Source organism: Pseudophryne corroboree, chromosome 1, assembly GCF_028390025.1.
Source record: "Pseudophryne corroboree isolate aPseCor3 chromosome 1, aPseCor3.hap2, whole genome shotgun sequence".
In the NCBI taxonomy this organism is placed as follows: Eukaryota; Metazoa; Chordata; class Amphibia; order Anura; family Myobatrachidae; genus Pseudophryne; species Pseudophryne corroboree.
The window spans coordinates 234,697,044-234,711,197 of NC_086444.1; the positions used below are offsets into that span (position 1 = coordinate 234,697,044).

The window sequence follows — 14,154 nt, forward strand, 5'->3', positions numbered from 1 at the left end:
TTGTTACATTGCTTACCTGGCTTTAAGGCACCTGAAATAATGGGGCAGATGTATTAACCTGGAGAAGGCATAAGGAAGTGATAAACCAGTAACATGTGCAAGGTGATAATGCACCAGCCACTCAGCTCCTAACTGTTAATGCACCAGCCAATCAGCTCCAATATGTAAATTAACAGTTAGGAGCTGATTGGCTGGTGCATTATCACCTTGCACATGCCTTCTCCAGGTTAATACATCTGCCCCAATGACTCCTAGATCCATTTCCTCCTCAGTAGTTTCAGGTATAGTGCCATTAATACTATATTTAGCTATAAGGCTATAACATAACAATATGTGGAAAAAGTGGAGCGCTGTGAATACTTTCCAGTTGCACTGTGTACTTTGTTCTCCACAAATATGATAAATGGCTGGATATTTGTCACATTTACACATACAGTTTCACATAATCAAAATGGATTTATTTACAAATTTTAAAATTATACAGATGTAGCCACCTTTATCTTGACTGGCTGAGGCGTTTGTCCCGATCGAGCATACGCAGCGTACCGGGGCGTAGGGAGGCGCGCCTAGTCACAGAGAGGCGTACCTAATCGCATGGAGGCAGACAGAGCGTTTGGCGTTACCTTTACGTGTAATACCTGCGATCATCCACCAGATGTCGCTTTTTACAATCACCACTGCGCATGCATGTGGTTTCCCGTAAAATACAATACTGAAATATATAATAAGGACTACTTTACTAAGGCGTCTCATTACGCTGCATACAGTAAATACTCATTACCCTGCATTATTTAATACAGTAAATACTCATTACGCTGCATTATTTTATACAGTATATATGGTACAGACGCAAATAGAACAGCATGCAGTATATGATCCATCTACAGTACTTTATGAATATGTGAGCATCCAAGTCCCGCAGACAAAACAACATAAAACCAGTAGTGTACACTGTCGCAAATGGACGTGTTAGAAGTTCATTATTGCCTCTTGAGATTAGGAATTTTGTACAGTATGTTAGCGTCCTAATCCCGTAGCCATTACAGCATAATCAAAACCAATGGATTTATTAATCTGTCTGCGGCAAAGTGGTGAAGTGTTCCGCTTCCTATACTCAGAGTCCCGAGTTCGATTCCTAAAGTACGAATGCATGTTAGTTTTTTCCAGACACTTTATTATTATTTTTATTCACATAAACCAGGGCAAAGCTGCAGGAGCGGTTCTACTGTTAAGGTTCTATACACCGTACAGTACACATACAATTCTGTAGCAGGGCAGACTCAATAGAAACGGCTACCACCTATGACTCCTTGCCCCACGGAGGCCCTAGGCTATGGAGCAAGCAACAGTCCAGATTTTGCAGGCTATGGGGCAATGCTGAAGGAGCGTCACAATCCCCTAGCTAAGGGGCGATAGGAATAAGCGAGGTCTATGCACAATACGGTACACCGGACTCCATCGCATAGCACACTGGCAAAATGTCCGCCGCCCCTGAACCCCCACCACATGGCAGGCAGCGCTCGGATATGGAGTGAGAGATGGCATAAGTTTTGCAGGCTACGGGGCAATGCTGAAGGAGCATCACAATCCCCTAGCCAAAATTCACAGGGGCAATAAAGATAAGCGAGGTCTATGCACATTACATTACACCTGGCTCGATCGCATAGCAAACAGACAAAACACAAGTTTTACATAAAGCAGGGCAAAGCTGCAGGAGAGTTTCTACTGTCAAGGTTCTATGCACCATACGGTACACACAAAATTCTATAGCAGGGCAGACTCAATTGAAATGGCTACTGCCTGTGACTCCTAGCTCCATGGAGGCACTCGGCTATGGAGCAAGTAACAGCACAGATTTTGCAGGCTATGGGGCAATGCTGAAGGAGCGTCAGAATCCCCTAGCTAAAATACACAGGGGCGATAGGGATAAGCGAGGTCTATGCACATAACGATACACCGCAAAGTTCCCCATGGTTTTGATTATGCCTTTTCTTTGAACACTGTATTTTCCATTGCCTCGCCCTACCCCCATCCCACTTTCCCCTTCCCCCCTGGGAGCCTGCAAAGTACATGCAGTAGACAGGGAGGGAGTTCCGATCAGGTAACAAGACATGTGCAACAGTATACTACTGTATGTAGGAAAATCCCCCGCCCACTCTGATTTATGTGAAACCTTTGTGCACCCCTCCATTGAATGTATAACAAAGAAAAAAAATAATAATAAAGTGAATGTTACAGGAACACATTAAAAAAAAGATTGGCACTTCCTTCCCATTGGTGTTTGTTTATGCCTTAGGGGGCTCGGATGCTAGTACTTGTATTTCAAAAGCACGGTATTTTCCACCGCCTCTCCCTACCCCCATCTCCCCCCCCCCCTGGGAGCCTGCCCAGGTCATGCAGTGGACAGGGAGGGAGTTCAGGTCAGGTACAATACACAAATGCCGAAGATCTACAGTACTGTGATGCTCAGTTAGTTGCTTCAGAATACACTAATTTATACTCATTACCGCTGTGTATTTGTATATAGCGGAATGAATCGCTGCTGCAGATTTACTTTGATTTATGTGAAACCTGTGTGCACCCTTTCATTGAATGTATAACAAAGAAAAAAATAAATAAAGTGAATGTCACGGGAACATATAAAAAAAAAAGGTTGGCACTTTGGGGCTCAAACCTGGGACTATCAGCATGGGAGGTGGGAGCCTTCATCGCTAGGTTGGTTTGGAAGGGGAGACAATTAGCTACCGGAGGGTACCAACCCCAAGTTTTTGTGACCCCCACAAGGCTCATGGCAAGCGTCGGAACCCATGGTGGGTCTGAATTAACGGGCCCATTATAGTCTATGAGAAAATGGGTTAACTTTGCGTACTGATATCTCTGGTTCTGGGTGTCCCAGAGACTCAGGACTGGTACCAAACAAAAGAGGAGACCCTTGGCTTTCGGGGCAGACCAACCACTAGTTTATGTGACACTGGAAAGGGAAAGAGGAAGCAACCGTGTATCGGGTCCCCTCCAGTTGTCCGCCTAGCTTGCACAGGATGCAGGGTTTCTGGCTAGATAGGAAATACTGTACAGAAATGCTAAGCATGACATCCAGGAACATAGGGAGGAGTTTTTATCTCTCTCCATTATACTTAGAAAAATTACACTTGACCACTGTACATTACAAGCTGTTCGTGCTAATTAGTACACTAGTAGAACATACTGTACAGAGATACTAAGTACAGTGATTTGGCATCCACAAACTTAGGGAGGAGCTTTAATCTCTCTCCATTGTAATCTTTCTAAGTATAATGGAGAGAGATAAAAGTTCCTCCCTAAATTCCTGGGTGCCAAATTACCGTACTTAGTATCTCTGTACAGTATGTACTACTAGTGTACTAATTAGCACGAACAGCTTGTAACGTACAGTGGCAAGTTTCATCTTTCCATGTATAATATAGAGAGATAAAAGCTCCTCTCTAAGTTCCTGATTGTAAAAACACCGTCCTTAGTATCTCTGTATAGTATTTTTTATTAGGGTACTAATTAGCACGAACAGCTAAATAGTACCCTAATAGAACATACTGTACAGAGATATTAAGTACGGTGATTTGGCAACCAAGAATTTAGGGAGGAGCTTTTATCTCTCTACATTAGACATAGAAAGATCAAACCTGCCACTGTACGTTACAAGCTGCTCGTGCTAATTAGTACACTAGTAGAACATACTGTACAGAGATACTACGGACAGTGATTTGGCATCCAGGAACTTAGGAGGAGCTTTTATCTCTCTCCATTATACTTAGAAAAATTACAATGGAGAGAGATAAAAGCTCCCCCCTAAGTTCCTGTTTGCCAAATCTCCGTCCTTAGTATCTCTGTATAGTATTTTCTATTAGGGTACTAATTAGCACGAACAGCTAAATAGTACCCTAATAGAACATACTGTACAGAGATACTAAGTACAGTGATTTGGCATCCAGGAACTTACTGAGGTGCTTTTATCTCTCTCAATTATACATAGAAAGATTAAACTTGCCGCTGTACGTTACAAGCTGTTCGTGCTAATTAGTATCTCTGTACATTATGTTCTATTAGGGTACTAAGTACGGTGATTTGGCATCCAGTTAAAAGCTGTTCGAGCTAATTAGTACACTAGTAGAACATACTGTACAGAGATACTAAGGACGGTGATTTGGCATCTAGGAACTTAGGGAGGAGCTTTTATCTCTCCATTATACATAGAAAGATTAAACTTGCAACTGTACGTTACAAGCTGTTCGTGCTAATTAGTACACTAGAAGAACATACTGGGGACTCGGACTCATACAGTACTTGCATTTCAAAAGCATGGTATTTTCCACCGCCTCCCGCTAGCCCATCGCCCTTCCCCACTGGGAGCCTGCACAGGTCATGCAGTAGACAGGGAGGAAGTTATTCACATAAACCAGGGCAAAGCTGCAAGAGCGGTTGTACTGTTAAGGTTCTATGCACCATACGGTACACATACAATTCTGTAGCAGGGCAGACTCAATTGAAATGGCTACCGCCTGTGACTCCTTGCCCCATGGAGACCCTCGGCTATTGAGCAAGTAACAGCACAGATTTTGTAGGTCACGGGGCAATGCTGAAGGAGCATCAGAATCCCCTATCTAAAATACACAGGGTCGATAGGGATAAGCGAGGTCTATGCACTTGACGATACCCCAGACCCCATCGCATCACAATGTGACAAAATGTCCAAGGCACATGAACATCCACCCAGCTATGAAGCGAGTGATGACATAGGTTTTGCAGGCTTCGGGGCAGTGCTGAAGGAGCGTCAGAATCCCCTAGCTAAAATACACAGGGGTGATAGGGTTAAGTGAGGTCTATGCACATAATGCTACAAGGAGGGGGTTCATGTGCCTCGGACATTTTGTCACTTTGTGATGCGATGGGGTCTGGTGTATCGTTATGTGCATAGACCTCGCTTATCCCTATCGACCCTGTGTATTTTAGCTAAGGGATTCTGACGCTCCTTCAGCATTGGCCCGTTCTTTGAACACAGTATTTTCCACTGCCTCGCCCTACCCCCATTCCACTTTTCCCTTCCCCCCTGGGAGCCTGCACAGTTCATGCAGTAGACAGGTAGGGAGTTCCGATCAGGTTACAAGACAAGATTTATGTGAAACCTGTGTGCACCCTTCCATTGAATGTATAACAAAGAAAAATATTATAATAAAGTGAATGTCACGGGAACTCGGAAGCTCATACTGTACATGTATTTCAAAAGCACGGTGTTTATGCATTGTACATACTTCCTTTTACACAATTAGTTGCGTCTGCATACACAATCTTGCGTCTGCATACACAAGTGTTTTAACATGTTCGTTTGTGTCTATATAAACGATTTATTCATATTGAGAACTCTCACCGTTTGACTATTGGTCACCATCTATTAACATTACAGTCGTCACTGACCATTTGCCAGAGCTGTAGATCAATCTGCCGCTATACGATCGAAAGTACTGGATTAGTGGAGCTTTAGCCACCCAGTGGTGGAGATGTGTAATGCATGCTGAGTATCTACAATCGCCTCAACGCGCCTGCCTGTGATTAAACTCCGCAAGCTAAGCTATCGCCTTAGCGTGACTAAACGTCCGTCTAGGCGGAGAATCGGTCAAGATAAAGGTGGCTACATCTGTACATGAGAAAATAGATATTAAGTGATATAAGACTAGTATTATGGACCTGCCTTTTGCTGGTTTGCTAGCTGTTATGCTGGGCAATTCACAGGTTTTTCTTTCATCTTCCCATTTCTCTCCTCCTTTCTTCTTTCTCATCCTATCTCTCCATCAGGCTCACTTAGGGGGGTACACACCTAAAGATGTGTGCAGAGCGATATATCACAGACCGCTCAGCACACATCTCTCCCCCACTCAGCACAGCGCGATGTGTGCTGAGCGAGGGGGGGGGGGGGGGGGAAGGTGGGATGCCGCTCACTTCACACAGCATTGAAGTGAGCAGCCTGCTAGATTGAGCCTGCATGCAGGCCAATCTAGCACCGGCGATAGCGCGCGTCGCTATCGCTGCGGGCATACTCACGGAGAGATCTGTGCTTAACTACTAAACAATCTAGTCAGATTGTTTAATAATTAAGCATGGATCTCTCCCTGTGTATCCCCCTTTAGCCTTGCCTCCACTGCTCTTTCTACCTAAACCTCCCTAGCATCCCAGCATCCTAGAAGCTGCCATACTATCCAACTAAGTCCGTTTTGGCGCAGTGGGGAAATATCCTCACATTGTAAGTTTTTATGGTGGGTGTGATTCTGGGAGGGTGTGCGATGGTATTTATTGTTGGTGTTAGAGTGACGTGGTGTTGTGGGGGGCACTCCTCCCTTACAGGCACCATCAGATGATGGTTAAAGTTTGCAGGCGTGGAGCTGATGGTTTATGCGAAACTCCCATATTTACCAGTCTGTGCATGCGCAGGATCTGTTCTGTGCATGTGCCAATCTCTCTCTGCGTTCTCGCTCACAGTGCCCCAAAATTGCAGCATGATTGGTATGCTGCCGCCCACTTTTGGGAGTGGAGCAGTGGTGGCCACAGGGTCCATTCTATAAAACGGGCGTTATATAGGCGTGCCGAAAGCACTTAAGAGAGGGCAACATTTTTGCAAATGTTGATTTAAAAAACATTTTTTTTTAGGGTTACATTTTTATACTGTTTCAGTAATTCGTACTAAATACACTTTTACATGAACAGCACCTCTAGTGACTGAGGTATTTGTTATCACATGTCATAAAGTAAAAATCTTGGAAAACTACCAACACAGTAAAATTGTTGTTTACTGTGTTCACAACTGTCCCGTTTATGGGGGGTCATTCCGAGTTGATCGCTAGCTGCCGTTGTTCGCAGCGCAGCGATCAGTGAAAAAAAGTCTATTCTGCACATGCATATGCACCGCAATGCGCACACACGACGTACGGGTACAAAGAGCATCGTGATTTTGCACAGGTTCTAGCGAAGATTTCAGTCGCACGGCCGAACGCAGGAAGATTGACATGAAGTGGGCGTTTCTGGGTGTCAACCGACCGTTTTCAAGGAGTGCTTAGAATGACGCAGGCGTGGCTGGGCGAACGCTGGGCGTGTCTATGACCTCAAAAGCCGTCCCTCCGTCGTTAGAATCAACGCACACTAAGAGTAACTACAGGGCAGGTCTTGTTTTGCACAAAATTATTTTGCAGGCGCTCTGCTGCGCAAGCGTTCGAATTTCTGCAAAGCGAAAATACACTCCCCAGTGGGCGGCGACAATGCGTTTGCACGGCTACTAAAAGTAGCTAGTGAGCGATCAACTCAGAATGACCCCCACCTCGGTTCTGGTGCATAATACCATCAGGCCCCCTGCACATAGCATGCCTCCTTCGGGGTGGGGGGGATCACACCAACCTTATAGAATGCTGCAATTCTCTGACCAGGAACCTGCAGTGCTGTATAGGGGGATGGGCTGACACACAGCAACAATATGGAATCAGATGTTGAAGACTCTTCCCATCACACAATAATTCCATTACCTTATTAAGTATGATGTGTGATATGATCAGTGATCCCCATTCACTTCCACTGAATGAGTGTTCCCCAGTATATTTATTTTAGGAGATCTGTGAATTACTTATCAGCAAATTGCAGAGGGCTAAAACAGATGATTGCACACCAGTTGTGGATCTAAACAGCAATTCTTAGCATGCCAGGTCCTGCAGTTTCTCAACAGGCAAGAGCGTAAAAGCTGGATACACACTATAAGATTATCTGTCCAATCTTCTGGTTGGAATATAGATCTGGCAATGTATGGGAGCAAGTGACAATTGACCATTTACTCCCAAACACTGGAAAACAGTCAATGATGGTCACTCAGACAAATTGGTTAAATCCATTTGATTTAACCAATGTATCCGAACGACCATTTTCCGGCTTTTAGGACTAATGGTTGATTGTCATTTGCTCCCAGACATTACCAGATTTTCACTCCAACCATAAAGTTTGGACAGATAATCCTATAGTGGGTATCCAGCTTAATACTGTGCATTGTCCTTAGGTAACTACATCTGACAGAATTCAACTGCTAATGATGTCCCATCAACTGGACTGTTTGTCCCAATAGCTGAATGAGCAGGACTTTGAGACTTGACTGCATAAATGTATAGTCATCACCCCACATGTGGCTGGATCACTCCATTTAGGGGCATCTTAAAGCTGACCATATCTAACAGATTGACTAACCTGCAGCCCACACACCCAGATAGCCATGCACCTAGATCTACTGAAATACAAACATCTATGACTTGTCTTCTAGCAGTAAAGGCAGACTGTACAACATTGCTCTTTGTATGGATCTTAATATACTGCTACATATGTTATTAATGACTATACTGTAAAAGGAGGATTACATTTGCAGATGTGTGAAATCAAATTCTATTAGTAAAAGCATTCTGTTTCCTTTTTTTGTTGTAGAGATGGAATTCCCTTCTTCTCTGACCAGCAATGAGAGAGCTTTTATCCATCGTCTTGCGCAGTCACTTGGGCTAATATCTAAGAGCAAAGGGTATGTTACTGAGATCACTCTGTTGTGTAAATATTTATTCCCTTTTATGTTCATTACTGAAGTCAAAAATCATATATGGAAGACAGTGAAACAGCGTGATTGTTGTAGTGAGGTTAAGAGAGCTTTTTGTCTTACCGGCTCAGCAATATAAGATCACAAAAGTCACAGGGAAATATATAGGCCAGTCACCTACATTTCACAGGTACTATGTGAGGCAGGATCAAAAAATACTGTCTAACACAGCTACAGATATGTCCACATACATGTAGCCTCCTGGCATGTTAAACAGCCCTTCTAGTGGTGTGACTTGGTAGTGCTGAGAGTCTTTTTGTGCGACTTTTTTACATTAAAATGCATCTAATTTGAAAAACAATGGGAATTTGATGCACAACCAACTTTTGCTGATTAACATGATATGCAGCATGCCTACATTCTCTGTGCGACCACGGCTGTATCTGCATACGAAATGCTACATTACAGTGTTTTACTGGAAAACACTGTAACATAGCATTTCATATGCAGATATAGACTCGGTCGCACACAGAATACAGGCATGCTGCTTATAATTTCTCTGACGTCCTAGTGGATGCTGGGAACTCCGAAAGGACCATGGGGAATAGCGGCTCCGCAGGAGACTGGGCACAACTAAAGAAAGCTTTTAGGTCACCTGGTGTGCACTGGCTCCTCCCACCATGACCCTCCTCCAAGCCTCAGTTAGATTTTGTGCCCGGCCGAGGTTGGATGCACACTAGGGGCTCTCCTGAGCTTCTAGAAAGAAAGTATATAATTAGGTTTTTTATTTTACAGTGAGACCTGCTGGCAACAGGCTCACTGCAGCGAGGGACTAAGGGGAGAAGAAGCGAACCTACCTGCTTGCAGCTAGCTTGGGCTTCTTAGGCTACTGGACACCATTAGCTCCAGAGGGATCGACCGCATGGAACTGGCCTTGGTGTTCGGTCCCGGAGCTGCGCCGCCGTCCCCCTTACAGAGCCAGAAGCAAGAAGAGGTCCGGAAAATCGGCGGCAGAAGACATCAGTCTTCACCAAGGTAGCGCACAGCACTGCAGCTGTGCGCCATTGCTCCTCATACACACTTCACACTCCGGTCACTGAGTGTGCAGGGCGCTAGGGGGGGGGCGCCCTGAGCAGCAATAAAAACACCTTGGCTGGCAAAAATACCACAATATATAGCCCTAGAGGCTATATATGTGATAATTACCCCTGCCAGAATCCATAAAGAAGCGGGAGAATAGTCTGCGAAAAAGGGGCGGAGCTATCTCCTTCAGCACACTGGCGCCATTTCTCCCTCACAGCTCCGCTGGAAGGATGCTCCCTGGCTCTCCCCTGCAGTCTACACTACAGAAAAGGGTAAAAAAGAGAGGGGGGGCACTAAATTTAGGCGCAGTGTATATAACAGCAGCTATAGGGGACATAATTCAGTTAGTCCCTGCATTATATATCGCTCTGGTGTGTGCTGGCATACTCTCACTCTGTCTCCCCAAAGGGCTTTTGTGGGTCCTGTCCTCTGTTAGAGCATTCCCTGTGTGTGTGCGGTGTGTCGGTACGGCTGTGTCGACATGTTTGATGAGGATAATGATGTGGAGGCGGAGCAGATGCCTATAGAAGGGATGTCACCCCCTGCGGGGCAGACACCTGAGTGGATGGACTTATGGAAGGAATTGCGTGCACGTGTCGACTCCTTACACAAAAAATTTGACGACATGCCAAATGCGGGACAGCCGGCTTCTCAGCTCGTGCCTGTCCAGGCGTCTCAAAGGCCATCGGGGGCTCTAAAACGCCCGCTACCTCAGATGGCAGACGCAGATGTCGACACGGATACTGACACCAGTGTCGACGACGATGAGTCTAGTCTAATGTCCACTAAGGCCATTCGTTGCATGATTGAAGCAATGAAAGAGGTGTTACAAATTTCTGATATAAACCCAGGTACCACTAAAAAGGGTATTATGTTTGGGGAGAAAAAACTACCCGTAGTTTTTCCACCATCAGAAGAATTAAATGAAGTGTGTGAAGAAGCGTGGGCTTTCCCTGATAAAAGATTGGTAATCTCTAAGAAGTTACTAATGGCGTTCCCTTTCCCGCCAGAGGATAGGTCACGTTGGGAGACACCACCTAGGGTGGATATAGCGCTCACACGTTTGTCTAAAAAGGTGGCACTACCGTCTCCGGATACGGCCGCCCTCAAGGAACCTGCTGATAGAAAGCAGGAGGCGATCCTGAAGTCTGTATATACACACTCAGGCATTATACTTAGGCCAGCTATTGCGTCAGCATGGATGTGCAGTGCTGCCGCTGCGTGGTCAGATTCCCTGTCAGAAAATATTGACACCCTAGACAGGGACACTATTCTGCTAACCATAGAGCATATAAAAGACTCCGTCTTATACATGAGAGATGCACAGAGGGAGATCTGCCGGCTGGCATCTAAAATAAGTGCACTGTCCATTTCTGCTAGGAGAGGCTTATGGACTCGCCAGTGGACAGGGGATGCAGATTCAAAAAGGCACATGGAAGTTTTGCCTTATAAGGGTGAGGAGTTATTCGGGGATGATCTCTCGGACCTAGTTTCCACAGCAACGGCTGGGAAGTCAGCATTTTTACCCCATGTTCCCTCACAGCCTAAAAAGGCGCCGTTTTATCAGGTACAGTCCTTTCGGACTCAGAAAAACAGGCGTGGAAAAGGCGGGTCCTTTCTGTCCAGAGGCAGAGGTAGGGGAAAAAGGCTGCAACAAACAGCAGGTTCCCAGGAGCAAAAGTCCTCCCCCGCCTCTTCCAAGTCCGCCGCATGACGGTGGGGCTCCACAGGCGGAGCCAGGTACGGTGGGGGGCCGCCTCAAAAATTTCAGCGATCAGTGGGCTCGCTCACAGGTGGATCCCTGGATCCTGCAAATAGTATCTCAAGGGTACAAACTGGAATTCGAGGCGTCTCCACCCCACCGGTTCCTAAAATCTGCCTTGCCGACAACTCCCTCAGGCAGGGAGGCTGTGCTAGAGGCAATTCACAAGCTGTATTCCCAGCAGGTGATAGTCAAGGTGCCCCTACTTCAACAAGGACGGGGTTATTATTCCACACTGTTTGTGGTACCGAAACCGGACGGTTCGGTGAGACCCATTTTAAATTTGAAATCCTTGAACACATACATAAAAAAATTCAAGTTCAAGATGGAATCGCTCAGGGCGGTTATTGCAAGCCTGGACGAGGGGGATTACATGGTATCCCTGGACATCAAGGATGCTTACCTGCATGTCCCCATTTACTATCCTCACCAGGAGTACCTCAGATTTGTGGTACAGGATTGCCATTACCAATTCCAGACGCTGCCGTTTGGACTCTCCACGGCACCGAGGGTGTTTACCAAAGTAATGGCGGAAATGATGATACTCCTTCGAAGAAAGGGAGTTTTAATTATCCCGTACTTGGACGATCTCCTAATAAAGGCGAGGTCCAGGGAGCAGTTGTTGGTGGGAGTAGCACTATCTCAGGAGGTGCTACACCAGCACGGTTGGATTCTGAATATTCCAAAATCACAGCTGGTTCCGACGACACGTCTACTGTTCCTGGGTATGATTCTGGATACAGTCCAGAAAAAAGTGTTTCTCCCGGAGGAGAAAGCCAAGGAGCTGTCATCTCTAGTCAGAGACCTCCTGAAACCGAAACAGGTATCGGTGCATCACTGCACGCGAGTCCTGGGAAAGATGGTGGCTTCTTACGAAGCAATTCCTTTCGGCAGGTTCCATGCCAGCATCTTTCAGTGGGACCTGTTGGACCAATGGTCCGGATCGCATCTTCAGATGCATCGCCTAATAACCCTGTCTCCAAGAACCAGGGTGTCTCTGCTGTGGTGGCTGCAGAGTGCTCATCTTCTAGAGGGCCGCAGATTCAGCATACAGGACTGGGTCCTGGTGACCACGGATGCTAGCCTTCGAGGCTGGGGGGCAGTCACACAGGGAAGAAACTTCCAAGGACTATGGTCGAGTCAGGAGACTTCCCTACACATAAATATTCTGGAACTAAGGGCCATTTACAATGCCCTAAGTCAGGCAAAATCCCTGCTTCTACACCAGCCGGTACTGATCCAGTCAGACAACATCACGGCAGTCGCCCATGTAAATCGACAGGGCGGCACAAGAAGCAGGATGGCAATGGCAGAAGCCACAAGGATTCTCCGATGGGCGGAAAATCACGTACTAGCACTGTCAACAGTGTTCATTCCGGGAGTGGACAACTGGGAAGCAGACTTTCTCAGCAGGCACGACCTCCACCCGGGAGAGTGGGGACTTCATCCAGAAGTCTTCACGCTGATTGTAAATCGATGGGAACGACCACAGGTGGACATGATGGCGTCCCGCCTAAACAAAAAACTAGAGAGATATTGCGCCAGGTCAAGGGACCCTCAGGCGATAGCTGTGGACGCTCTAGTGACACAGTGGGTGTACCAGTCAGTTTATGTGTTCCCTCCTCTGCCTCTCATACCAAGGGTACTGAGAATAATAAGAAAACGAGGAGTAAGAACAATACTCGTGGTTCCGGATTGGCCAAGACGAGCGTGGTACCCGGAACTTCAAGAGATGATCTCAGAGGACCCATGGCCTCTGCCGCTCAGACAGGACCTGCTGCAGCAGGGGCCCTGTCTGTTCCAAGACTTACCGCGGCTGCGTTTGACGGCATGGCGGTTGAACGCTGGATCCTGAAGGAAAAGGGCATTCCGGAGGAAGTCATTCCTACGCTGATTAAAGCCAGGAAAGATGTGACTGTACAGCATTATCACCGCATATGGCGGAAATATGTTGCTTGGTGTGAGGCCAAAAAGGCCCCAACAGAGGAATTTCAACTAGGTCGATTTCTGCATTTCCTACAAGCAGGAGTGACTATGGGCCTGAAATTAGGCTCCATTAAGGTACAGATCTCGGCTCTGTCGATTTTCTTCCAGAAAGAACTGGCTTCGCTACCTGAAGTTCAGACGTTTGTGAAAGGAGTGCTGCATATTCAGCCCCCGTTTGTGCCTCCAGTGGCACCTGGGGATCTCAACGTGGTGTTGAGTGTCTTAAAATCACATTGGTTTGAGCCACTTAAAACCGTGGATCTAAAATATCTCACGTGGAAAGTGGTCATGTTACTGGCCTTGGCTTCAGCCAGGCGTGTGTCAGAATTGGCAGCTTTGTCATGTAAAAGCCCTTATCTGATTTTCCATATGGATAGGGCGGAATTGAGGACTCGTCCCCAGTTTCTCCCTAAGGTGGTATCAGCTTTTCACTTGAACCAACCTATTGTGGTGCCTGCGGCTACTAGCGATTTGGAGGATTCCAAGTTACTGGACGTAGTCAGGGCCTTGAAAATTTATGTTTCCAGGACGGCTAGAGTCAGGAAAACTGACTCGCTATTTATCCTGTATGCACCCAACAAGCTGGGTGCTCCTGCTTCTAAGCAGACTATTGCTCGCTGGATTTGTAGCACAATTCAGCTGGCGCATTCTGCGGCTGGACTGCCGCATCCTAAATCAGTAAAAGCCCATTCCACAAGGAAGGTGGGCTCATCTTGGGCGGCTGCCCGAGGGGTCTCGGCTTTAC

General features: G+C 46.4%; 1 protein-coding gene across 1 annotated transcript in view; it reads left to right on the forward strand.

The window, feature by feature from the left end:
• YTHDC2 (YTH N6-methyladenosine RNA binding protein C2) overlaps nucleotides 1–14,154 on the forward strand; it is a 408,514-nt gene that overhangs the window by 24,183 nt on the left and 370,177 nt on the right. The window contains exon 3 of the mRNA XM_063964142.1: nucleotides 8,476–8,566. Coding sequence (XP_063820212.1) covers nucleotides 8,476–8,566 — 91 coding nt within the window. The remainder of the gene's footprint in view (nucleotides 1–8,475; nucleotides 8,567–14,154) is intronic.